Here is an 11,728-nt window from a genome sequence, read left to right as displayed (position 1 = left end):
GTATGAATTGTCTTACAACGTTTCCTATAGGACATCTGAAATTGTCTTCATTCATAGTTAGAGTATAAAAGACCTGTTTCTTGCAGATCACTTCAGTGTCACTGACGAAGGAAAGTGGATTCTTTCCGAAACGTCTGACTGTTTCAAAACCATATCCAGTTGCTTGAGTAACTATTTTTGGCGTATTTTATTCTTCTTTCTTTGAGTTTTTTTTTTCAACAAGAAAAACCGGTTTGACCCCAGGTTTGACCATATCTCTTACGTTGAGAAGGCGAAGTATTTCCTCTGGTTGATGACCACCTCGAAGCCCTGGTTGTAGATCATGGTCCAGAAGCCCTTGTTGCCGTCCTGGTCCCACACAACATCCGGGAACTGAAGGTTCAACTGAAACATCTCCACAGGCGAGAAGCCACTGCACTTCAACCGGTTGTCGTTTCCACCCTGCGGAATCGGTACGTATACGGTATACGTACGTTCACGGTTATGAGTACGCATGTGCAGTGACAGAAATTATGGGTAATATACCAAAGATGAAGGCCCTGAGACAAAAACAATGTACCAAATATAACTTTCTACAAGTCAGGGGCATTCACCTTTGGCATATCACCCACAATGCATGTCGTTGCGCATGCGTACTAGGAACCCTGAACGTACTAATTATCCATTACCCTCGCCAAGAAGGTAGCGTTTTGTTAGCACTTGTATGTAGACATGATAAACATTGGATGGTACACAGAACTTTCAGATGTTCTACCCTACATGACATATGTCTTTTGTAGGCCGAGATTGGCAATGGCTCAACTTCAATTTACCAATAGCCACGTACATCTTGTCACATTGCCAGTCTTAAATGTTCCTTTATTTATGTGGGTTTTATTTGCTGTCAACACATGTAATCCTCAGAAGCCATGCGTTACTAGAATAAACTTTGATCTGGGTCGATTTATTATCATCACTAAAAGAAGCATCTTTAAAGTTGTGGAAGGATGACCAACATGGCAGGAAAGACCCACACTGACTGCATCCTTTGTGTGACACAGTTAGCGGTTGTTGACCCAACATAGCTTTCGTATATTCATACATGTAGATTCATTACAAGAAAAGTCAACACTTCGGATTCGAGTAGCCTTTTTCAAAATGATATTTATCATTGTTCATTGTCACATGTGTGCCTTCTATGTTTCAATCACGTATTTGCAATTAGCACGAACTTGCAATTAACTTTTAACTAAAGAAAAGAAGGAAAACAATTAAGCAAGTCATTGTGCTCAGCAACTATCGCCGTCAAATTAACACACCGTCTGATACTAGACTGTAGATGCCAAACATGTTTTTATCATAGTTCTAGTTTCTTTGAACTTCACTCTTTTACACCATAAACAGTGGTTAACGTAAGTCAACGTGTACTCACCGCTCCGACGTGAAACTCCCAGAGTCCGGCGACTTGAGCCCAGGAACAGTTGGCCGGTGTGTCGGCCCAGGACATCGGTAGGCCGGACAACATCACGAGCATCAGCACCGCTGTCATGGCGAACCTTTCCAACGTTACGGCTATCGAACGTCCGTTAAAATTCAAATCTAACGGTTAATTTTTGAAATCTAACGTTCTCAAACTTTCGTCACGCTGAACTTCCAAAGTAGTTGCATCACCAGGGTAGGAACAAGGGAGAGAAATCTGACGTATAAGACAAATTTTACTCGCCTTGCTAAAGCTTGAAAACCCAGACAAACAGGCGGCCAGAGTAAAAACTCCGGATGCGGGAGATCTTATGCAGTGGCTCCACCAGAGCTGTTTGATCTTCCATCGCCAAAAATAGTCATAGAAAAGTACCGCACTTGTCTTTGGTAGTGCGCAGTCAACTTGTTATGCTCAATCCATATCTCTGAATCTCCGCTGCAACTGGGACAAAGTTCAATTACATATTAGATTTTCCACCAACTTTGCTTGTATTCTGTTCTCTGTAAGGTTGAAGAAAATGCCATACAAATGTCTAAAATCACAATTTTGTACAAATTGAATGTATTTTTTACACATTCAACCAGCTGTCACAGACAATATAATTTAGTATCAGACTTCAGCAGCATACATGTATATGGTTCTGGAAGACTCGTTGGAAAAGCGAAAAATTGACCGAATGAAGTACTTTTTAGCTATTAACTTTTGTAGTTGTAACCCAAAGAAACACTATTGCTAAGATCTGGCTCAATTCTATTGTTGTTGCAGGCGATGAAATGCAGTCCTGGTAATGTTAACCTAGAAATGTTTTCGCAAAAATGAGTGAGTCTACTGCATAGTATGAAGAACGCGTATTTATTTAGATTTCAGAGGAAATAACCGATAAATACTAGTGCTCTACTTTACTCTACTTTTTACCTCCGTAAAATATGTGGTGTTGCTGTAACCAATTGACGTCTTCTTTCGTAAATTTGTCTTGTTGTGCCCCCGGAGAATTGCTACCTGACAGAACGTAAGGCAAAAATGGCACAATGAGTCATACTTGGACAATTCCAAGTCAGTGGTTTGGCTCGGATCCAATGTTGTAGCTAGGCTGCATTACTCATATGATGGCCGGCTACACCCGAACAGGTCGTTGGGTGTAGCTTGTTACCAATCGGTTTGATGAAAAGGGAAGTGATCAATAGCATGCTAGCAATTGGCAGCTTGCCAAGCAAGAGATACAATATATTTAAACGCTAACATGTACAGGTAAACGTTATTTGTCAATCAAAAAGTAGCAAACCACCGACATTGCCACGTCACATGCACAGTTTAAACTAGGTAAAATGTTTACGGATTAGGCACAATGGGAGTCATGGTCACTGCGATGGACTCAATGTTGACCTCGTTGGTTCCCCTGCGGATTTTGAAGTATCCCAGCTCACCCCAGTCCGTACCCCACGTGTTCTGGGCTATCCAGTACTTCTCGTCCGAACTTGGGTCGATTCCGTAGCCGACTATGGTGACCACGTGGTCGGTGACTTTCCATGGGTTCCAGCCGTCTTTCAAGCCTGTAAATTGGAAAAAAATTGTTTGAAGTGCATTAAGATATTTTATCTCAATAAAAATGGTTCTGGGTTCCATCTATTGTAGTTTGTGAGTGTTTGCATATGAATGTTTGCGTGTATATGTGTGTGCGTGTGTGTACGTGTGTGTGTGCGTGTGTATGTGTGTGTGCGTGCGTATATATATATATATATATATATATATATATATGTGTGTGTGTGTGTGTGCGTGCGTATGTGTGTGTGTGTATGTATGTTTGTGTGTGCGTGTGTGTATGTATGTGTGTGTGTATGTGTGTGTGTGTGAATGTGTGTATACGCGTGTGTGTGTGTGTGTGCGTGTCTATACGTGTGTGTGTCTATACGTGTGTGTATGTGTGTGTGTGTATGTGTGTGTGTATGTGTATGTATGTGTGTGTGTGTGTGTGCTTGTGTGTATGTGTGTGTGTGCACTTATTCGTGGTTAGCAGTAATACTCAAGAACCACTGGATAGATTGTGATGATATTTGATACGTTAATGTTATAGATGTAGGGAAGATTGGGGTCAATCCGGCAAGGTTAACTTTGCTCCCTCCGGCGGTTTTCTTGGCGCTGAGTTCCTATTTCTGTATCTTTTGTCCTGGACTTGCTTTGTTGTTGTAGCAAATCCTAATGGAAACATATTTATGACATTGTGACCTAACCTGTGTGGTGGTATATTCCATTATGGTACTGCCGGAAGTCGTCATACACCTGGAAACTGACGGGGATTGGTCCATTCTTTACCAGGTCCAACATCATCAGTCCTTCGTTACACGCACCATAATAGCCTCCTGCAAATAGGAAGAAAAAAATCTCCACAACTGTTTTTTTTCAATTTATGATTGTTACAAACCTATTAACAAGACAAAAAACCAGCACGATAATCATATGTTAACATTATGGCGCTGTTACTCTATCGATGAATTGATAATTCAAAGTGTTTATCTAACGTGAAACATGTTTGGGGCAATAACTTCAACATATAACATAGGCGACCTTTAACCATCTTGTTTGTTGAACTCAAACGAAAGGCAAAGACAGACAGTACAGTAGGCACAGTTCTGTTATATAGCTGGACTGCCTTTATCATACTAGGAACCTATTAGAAAAGAGATGGTGGCTTTACCGATGTATTGGTAGTCTGCAACGTAGTATCTCCTACAGTCAGCCGGATACGGCCTGCAGGCTGTGTCGTGTCCGTGGTAGGGGTTACACCGCTCCTCGACCATGCCGAAGTCTTGGGCGTATTTGGATGTGAGGTACGGAAAACCCCCTTTGCAGCCTTGCGAGTAGTCGCTACAGCTCACTACGTCCTGAGGTGACATTGTGGTCTGAGAACGATATTCAATAATTTAGTGGACATTATGTGGTGTAGTCACAAAATGGTTATGGTCTATCTTCATCAGAAAATACCGGCGCCATTCACACAGAATAAAAATTATCATACACGTGACTATCACGTGATAGTCACGTGATGGCAGACATAACCATCAGCTGATGATAAAGGTGGCAATCACGTGATGATACACACAATCACAATGGAATGACACACGTGACCATCACGTGATGATACACGTGAACAACACGTGATTGCACTAACCATGAGAGTGTTGTTGGTCATGATCCTGAGGCGGGACTCCAACGCGATTGCCGTTGCCTGTGCGTAGCAGCTGCCGCATACGTTGCCCTGGTCTTTGACAGCCGAGACATAATCTTGTCCATCGATGTTGCGCCAGTCAAAATTCTTCGGGAGATGTTTGATGGCTAATTGTTGAGTAGATGATAACAAAGTAAGAGAGCTACTCTGAGTTTCAACGTACAGACCATCAGTAGTGATCTCAGTATTTTAATCAGCTGTAAATCATAGGTTGTGCATCTCAGCGCAATAAAGAAGTCAGGAGATATAGCAAATCAATGATATTACGATAAATAAAGTCCACATACTATTAACATAAGTTGATCAATTCACAGATCGCTTTCTATGCCTTTATCATAAAAAAATACGCATATATACGTCAGTAGTATAGTAGGTGTACGCTGACTATTATTATTCAGGCGCAAGCAGGCGCAGGTCAAAGGTCATCGCCTGCCTAGTGGAGCAGGTCAGAGGTCAGATATTATTTTGTCAGGGCGGGTCAGAGGTCAGAAGTCACATATTATGTATTCAGGCGCAGGTCAGAGGTCAGATATAATGTATTCAGGCGTGGGTCAGAGGTCAGATATGATGTGCCCTTTTGATACACACCCCCCCGCCACAAATGAACCTCCCCCTCCCCAATCGTGAATGACATACCCTTATTTGGCCTGGTGAAGTCTCTACTGAGATCAGTCTTTCATGGATGCGCTGAAAGCACAAACAACAGACGTCTTTCGTCAGTTACTATATCACAAAGCCCCAGGCTTGTTTCCTGAATACAGACACTCCAGTTCGGTGGCGTACGTAAAAGTGATACAGTGGGTGGATATGATCTCGGCGGACCAGGAATATGAAAAGATAATCGACAGCTTCATGGACAACTTACCCAACGCGAGGGATGGGCTGAAAAGGGTGCTCGAAAAAGTACTGCAAGAGCGACGATTACACTGGGGTCGACTCGTTACCGCAATGTCTTTCGCCGTGGACGTATGTGTCAACTCGCACGAACGGTATGAAGGTAGTACCGACGCCATCGAGTTAGCAACGTTGATTTGCAACTATGCGGGAAACTGGTTGTTACACCAACGTGGATGGGACGGATGGCTTGACCGTCGGCGGCACGACAAGTACCCGTCGGTTGTACAGTGTCTCTGTTGGCTTCTCACTGCACACGTTTGCATCATCGTGACGTAAATTTTGCACTGAACACGCCCGAGCATGTTAACACACGCCCCCGTACGGTACGCTGGTTGGCCAGCGCTCGGTGCAAGGTTGATTTACATAATTGCATGAGATGATGAGCTGCACGCTAATTGGTTGGGGCAGGGCAAGAGGTCCTCATAAAGGCAGACCCGCCGCGATCTAGCGCACCTACGGATCTCCACCGCCTCGCTGACGACCAAGAACCTGACGAGCCATGGACGACTCAGTGATTTATCCGAAAGATCTCCAATATTGGAGGACACTACCCGCGTACGCCGGGCTCTCTAAACCTCCACAGGCGGACGCAGCGACGCAGACATCACCCCGTCACGGCGGAGCCCGGACGCCGCCAACTGGAGACGTACCAGACACTTGGCCCGCGACCAAGCCAGCACCGACCGTTAAACGACCCCCGACATCGGAGGTTATCAACGACGGAGTTGAAGCCAGGTTCTCTATTGGCGAAGACGTCTTTGTTACAGTCGGCTGTTTCAAGGGGATGCCGCTAGTGAATGTGCGGAGGTTCTATCGACCTTGTCCCGAGAAAGACGTGTGGAAGCCCGGTAAACAAGGGCTGGCTCTAGCCCCAGAGCAATGGCTCGCTCTCAAACGCAACATGAGCAGCGTGTCGTCAGTTCTTCTGGCTTGCGGATTTTCAACCATGCACATATCCCACAATTACAACGGGAGCACGTTCCTACCCAGCCGATTCGACTTGGGAAACCAACGATATGCCGTCGTGGAGCTGTTCAGAGGGGAAGCGGTCGTGAGTCTACGAGAGTTTTTCAGACCGAAAGCGGATCAAGACAAACTCCTCCCGAGCAAGAAAGGGCTCAACCTATCAACGCGGCAGTGGGATGCCCTGGAGGAACAGGCAGACAAGATCGATGCCGTCCTGAAAACCGTCCTCGGGCAGAAATCGCTGACCAGCAAAGTCCTGAAAAAATAGCGAACCATTGATTTGTCATGAAAATAAACTTCCTGTGGTACATACATGGGCAAAGATCTTATTGCAGTGTGTGTGTGTGTCATTTTATTGCTATTGTAGGTTCGTTCAATAAGCGTGTGTGAGTGAGAGAGAGGCGCATGTGCATAAAAGAGGTGCATCTGCATAAAAGGGCTAGCGTTCTTACTAAACAGTCAGTCTCAGAGTTGGAGAGGCACAAACAACACGCATGGGTTGTCTTCCCGACATCGCGTTCTTGGGCGAGCTCTTTTGTGAGATAGTGGACCGCGTTCATTGCGCGTGCATGTGTATGGGAGGCCGAATATTTATGTTCTTTCGTGGTTTGGGATGGTTTCCAAGAATCCCGAAAGGAGGAGGAGAAGGAAGGCGGGAGGGGGAAGCAAGCCCTACCCCACCAATACTGCCGAGGAATGGCACGACGTCCTCCACAGGGTTTACTACGACCCCAGACATCCTGCAGGGTACGGTGGAGTGGGACGGCTCCATCGAGCCGTGCGAGACAAGTACGGAGTCACCCGAAAACAAGTAGAAGCGTGGTTGCGTTCTCAAGACACCCACACCTTACACAAACCCATCAGACGACGTTTTCAAAGGAATCGTGTGATAACCGGAGGAATACACGACCAGTGGCAGGCTGATCTCGCCGATATGTCATCCCTCTCTCGGCAGAATGACGGGTATCGCTATCTCCTGACCTGCATAGACGTATTTTCTAAATACGCGTGGGTCGTTCCCATCAAAGACAAGACGGGCCCCACCTTAGCGAAAGCCTTTCAAACCATCCTAGCCAAGGACGAGCAAAAGCCCAGGTGCCTGCAAACTGATCAAGGTACGGAGTTTCTCAATCGACACGTCCAGTCTCTATTGAAGAAGGAAGGGATCAAATTCTTCACGACGTTTAGTGTGGAAACCAAAGCCAGTGTGGTGGAAAGGTTCAATCGTACGCTGAAGACGAGAATGTGGAAATATTTCACCGCAAAGAACACGCACCGATACATCGACGTCCTGAGCGACCTGGTGTGGTCCTACAACCGCTCCTACCACCGCAGCATCAAAATGGCTCCCATCGAAGTGAACGAGAAGAACGAGGGGCTCGTGTGGCATACCCTGTACGGAGAAGATGACATCTCGAAACCCCGGAAAGGGAGAAAACAACCGCCGTCGTTTAAATTTCGAGTCGGAGATTCGGTTCGAATCAGCAAATCTAAACTGCGCCTGGAAAAGGGCTATACGCCCAATTGGACCACAGAGATCTTCGTCGTCTCTGAACAAATTGCCCGCCGTCCTCCCGTTTATCGCGTGAAAGATTACGACGGAGAAGTTTTGAGAGGGACGTTTTACGAAAAAGAGTTGCAGAAAGTTACGAAAAAAGACGACGACGTCTATCAAGTAGAGGACATCCTGGACACGCGAAGGCGAGGCAAAAAGAAGGAGTTTTTTGTGAAATGGAAAGGATATCCGGCCAAGTTTAATAGCTGGGTGAGAGAAGAGGACATGGTCCCCATATGATAAATACCGATGCACGCCCGCACATCGGGCATTGCTCAGACGTACCTCGCCATGGCCAATTCGTTTTACGTCACTCTCCCCAGCGACGGAAGTATGGACGTCTTTCAAGAAAACACGGTCACGAATTATCGGACCAAACTGGCTCAGCCCGTAGAACTGTCGGGAGAGTGGGAGGTGGGTCTCGTCGAGATACAATATCCTCACAGCTGGCTGAACGTTCGGGAAGGCGAAAACACCTTGGTGTATTACATGGTGGACGAAAAAGATGAAGGGAGTGGTCGGGAATACGAGATCGTCAAAATCTCCGCTGGGCACTACAAGGACGTTTTACATCTCTTGAAAAGCCTGAACGAAGCCGCCTCCATACGTTACCCTAGCCTCTTCAAGCAACACGACATGTTTGCTTATGACAGCATCACGAAAAGAGTGACCATGGTCCTGCCTCCCATGGCGCAAAATTCGACGACAACGAAGACTTATCTGACGGGGCCATTGGCCGAAAAACTGGGATGGGGAGTAAAAGGCGCCATATACGGTAGCTGGGTACAGGCACCACGTCCAGCCGACCCTAACCTGGGCTTTCACTCCCTATACGTGTACGGGGATGTCGTGCAGCATCGTCCGGTGGGCGGACAGAAGGTCCCTCTCCTGAGAATCGTCAAAATCGAGGGACAAGACGGGGACATCGTCGATCACCCTATCCTCACGCCGCACTACATACCCCTGGCCAGGAAACGATTCGAGACGATTGAAATCGATATATGGAACGACCTCGGCGAACCCGTGCCATTTGTGCAAGGGCGAGTGATCGTAACACTTCACTTCAGACAGAGGCGGTCTTCCTACTTTTCCTAGATATGACGGGACAGCGAGGAGGACAGTTGCCGGTGTATTACGGACGCTCTATGCAGCGTGGTTACGGGTTGGGAGGGATTTTTCGCGGTTTGCTCAGATCCGCCGTACCTCTACTGAAACGAGGGGCCCAAAATGTGGGAAGACAGGCTCTAAGGAGCGGTATGGATTTAGCTCATGATGTCTTAAATGGTCAAGGGGTCAAACGCGCTGCCAAACGGAGAGCCGGCGAGTTTGGACAACGTCTGATGTCTGGGCAGAAAAGAGCCAGGGTGCGTGCACCGCCTGCACCGGTGGGGCAAAACAAAGGACGAGGGGCGGGCAGAGGAAAGAAGCCATTAAAACGTGGAACGAGACCGCGTGCAGTCAGTCGCAAGAGAGTCGGTGCACAGCGCGGACGTACCTCTCCCGATATCTTCAACTAGTCACGATCTAAACGTCATGGCCCACATTCATCCCCTGTCGTGTTCCTGCACCAAATCAGAATTGGATCTGTTTGAAGTACCGCCAACTCAGACGACCATAACGGACGGTAGATGGGTAGAGTATCATCCGGTGGCCAGTCTCGCCGAGTCTTCCCCGATAGAATTTGACATTCCTGGAGCGGGGGAGGAATTTACGGACCTTTCCCAGACGAAATTGTACGTGAAAGCTAAGATCGTTCTCCCTAACGGCAACGACCTGCCGGACAACGCCAAGGTAGGCCCGGTAAACCTGTGGCTTCAATCGCTCTTCTCGCAAGTCACGGTTACGGTCGCCGGCAAGGACATAACGGATTCCACTAATTGCTACCCATATCGTGCTTACCTGGAGACGCTGCTAAACTATGGGTCTGAAGCAAAGCAATCGCAGCTGACAGCCGAACTTTTCTATCAAGACACGCCGGGACGACTTCACTTGGTCGACCCCTACCCAACAGATCAGGGCGCAGTGGCAAACGAAGGATTGGTGAAGCGTGCCAACATGACCCGCAACAGTCGCGAAGTGGACCTCATAGGACCCCTACACGTCGATCTGTTTCATCAAGATCGCTTTTTGCTCAGCAAAGTCGACGTTAAAATCAAGCTGCACCGATCGAAACATCAATTCTGTCTGATGTCGCCTGGGGATCAGTTCAAAATTGTCATCACGGAGGCTGCCGTCTTTCTGAGAAAGGTCAACCTGTTACCCACCTATCAGCTGTCCATCGAAAGTCAACTCAACAAGCAGACGGCCAAGTATGCCCTTAAGAGAGTTCAGTTAAAACCTTTTACAATTCCCCGTGGTAACCATTCAGTGTCGAGCGACAATCTGTTCCTGGGACAGGTCCCCAAACGCGTGGCGATCGCTCTGGTGGACAACGCAGCCTTCCAGGGTTCGTTCGGTACCAACCCCTTTAACTTTCAACACTTTAACTTGAACTACATCAGTCTCTGCGTCAATGGGCAGGAGGTGCCTCACAAAGCGCTGACACCCAACTTTGCCGAGGGACAGTTCGTCAGATCCTACATGAACTTGTTTGGAACGACAGGCAAGCAAGGGCAAGACAGCGGGAACCAGATCGCGAGAAGTGACTACGACAAGGGCTTCACGGTGTGGTGTTACGACCTAAGTCCAGACCTCTGCGGCCTCGGTGGGGACCATTTTAACATAATCAGACAGGGAAACCTTCGCCTGGAGCTGCATTTTGCACAGGCTTTAGATCAAACAGTGGTGGCGGTGGTCCTCGCTGAATTCGATAATCTCCTGGAGATTGACAGGCAGAGAAACATCAGCTTTGACTACAGCAACTAGAGATGGACACGAGACAGATGTACGCCGTCTTACGGAGCGACAAGAACACGGCACCTCACCTCCGCGGAGTCTTTGCTTCAGATCGGCTTCCGAGGCGTGTGCGGGTCTATCCGAGCGCTTACGTCGTTAATACTGACCCAAGCAATAAACCCGGGCAGCATTGGCTGGCCATCTATTTCGACGAGGAAGGACGGGGCGAATTCTTTGATTCTTATGGCCGTGGCCCTAGTCTGTATCCCCGCTCTATATTAAGATTTTTGCGGCGAAATACGCGCCTTCCGTGGATTCGTAACCAGCGCCAGATACAAGCTAGACTGTCTACCACTTGTGGGCAGCACTGCCTGTTCTACCTCTTGCACAGATGCAGAAATATTCCGATGACTAGCATAGTCGATATGTTTAGCAGTGACTTAGAACTGAACGATGTATCCGTAGCAGAGTTTATAGAGCGGCATTTTGATATAGATGCTCCCGTGGTCGACATTGAGCTTGTCATGCGACAGATAGCGAGAACCCTTGAAGACTTTGATCGAGCGTTAAACGACTAACGTATGCATGGTTAACCGTATACCATATGATATAGCTTTTAGAGTGTAGTATTGACTGTAGAAGGTTGTTATGAATAAATATCATGAAAACGTATATCGGTCATAGCGTGTTCTCTTTTTCCGCACACACAAATCGCACACACAATCATACACATACACTCGCAGAAACAAATAAATGTAAACACAGTCTACATCTAGGCCCGTGTCCGCATCAG

The 11,728-nt window shown here is 47.2% G+C and overlaps 2 protein-coding genes across 2 annotated transcripts in view; both read right to left on the bottom strand.

Moving 5' to 3' along the window:
* Positions 1 to 1,810, bottom strand: part of LOC118405126 (dipeptidyl peptidase 1-like) — a 6,133-nt gene extending 4,323 nt beyond the window's left edge. The window contains exons 1-2 of the mRNA XM_035804537.1: positions 1,412 to 1,810; positions 263 to 441 (exon numbers count right to left, since the gene is read on the bottom strand). Coding sequence (XP_035660430.1) covers positions 263 to 441; positions 1,412 to 1,528 — 296 coding nt within the window. The 5' untranslated portion in view covers positions 1,529 to 1,810. The remainder of the gene's footprint in view (positions 1 to 262; positions 442 to 1,411) is intronic.
* A 482-nt stretch (positions 1,811 to 2,292) lies between these two features.
* LOC118404660 (dipeptidyl peptidase 1-like) overlaps positions 2,293 to 11,728 on the bottom strand; it is a 23,935-nt gene continuing 14,499 nt past the window's right edge. The window contains exons 5-8 of the mRNA XM_035803901.1: positions 4,626 to 4,789; positions 4,152 to 4,356; positions 3,688 to 3,816; positions 2,293 to 3,009 (exon numbers count right to left, since the gene is read on the bottom strand). Coding sequence (XP_035659794.1) covers positions 2,789 to 3,009; positions 3,688 to 3,816; positions 4,152 to 4,356; positions 4,626 to 4,789 — 719 coding nt within the window. The 3' untranslated portion in view covers positions 2,293 to 2,788. The remainder of the gene's footprint in view (positions 3,010 to 3,687; positions 3,817 to 4,151; positions 4,357 to 4,625; positions 4,790 to 11,728) is intronic.

This window comes from Branchiostoma floridae, chromosome 17 (genome assembly GCF_000003815.2).
Source record: "Branchiostoma floridae strain S238N-H82 chromosome 17, Bfl_VNyyK, whole genome shotgun sequence".
Taxonomy (NCBI): Eukaryota; Metazoa; Chordata; class Leptocardii; order Amphioxiformes; family Branchiostomatidae; genus Branchiostoma; species Branchiostoma floridae.
Note: the sequence above shows the minus strand (reverse complement) of the source record. Positions and strands in the feature narration are given on the sequence as shown.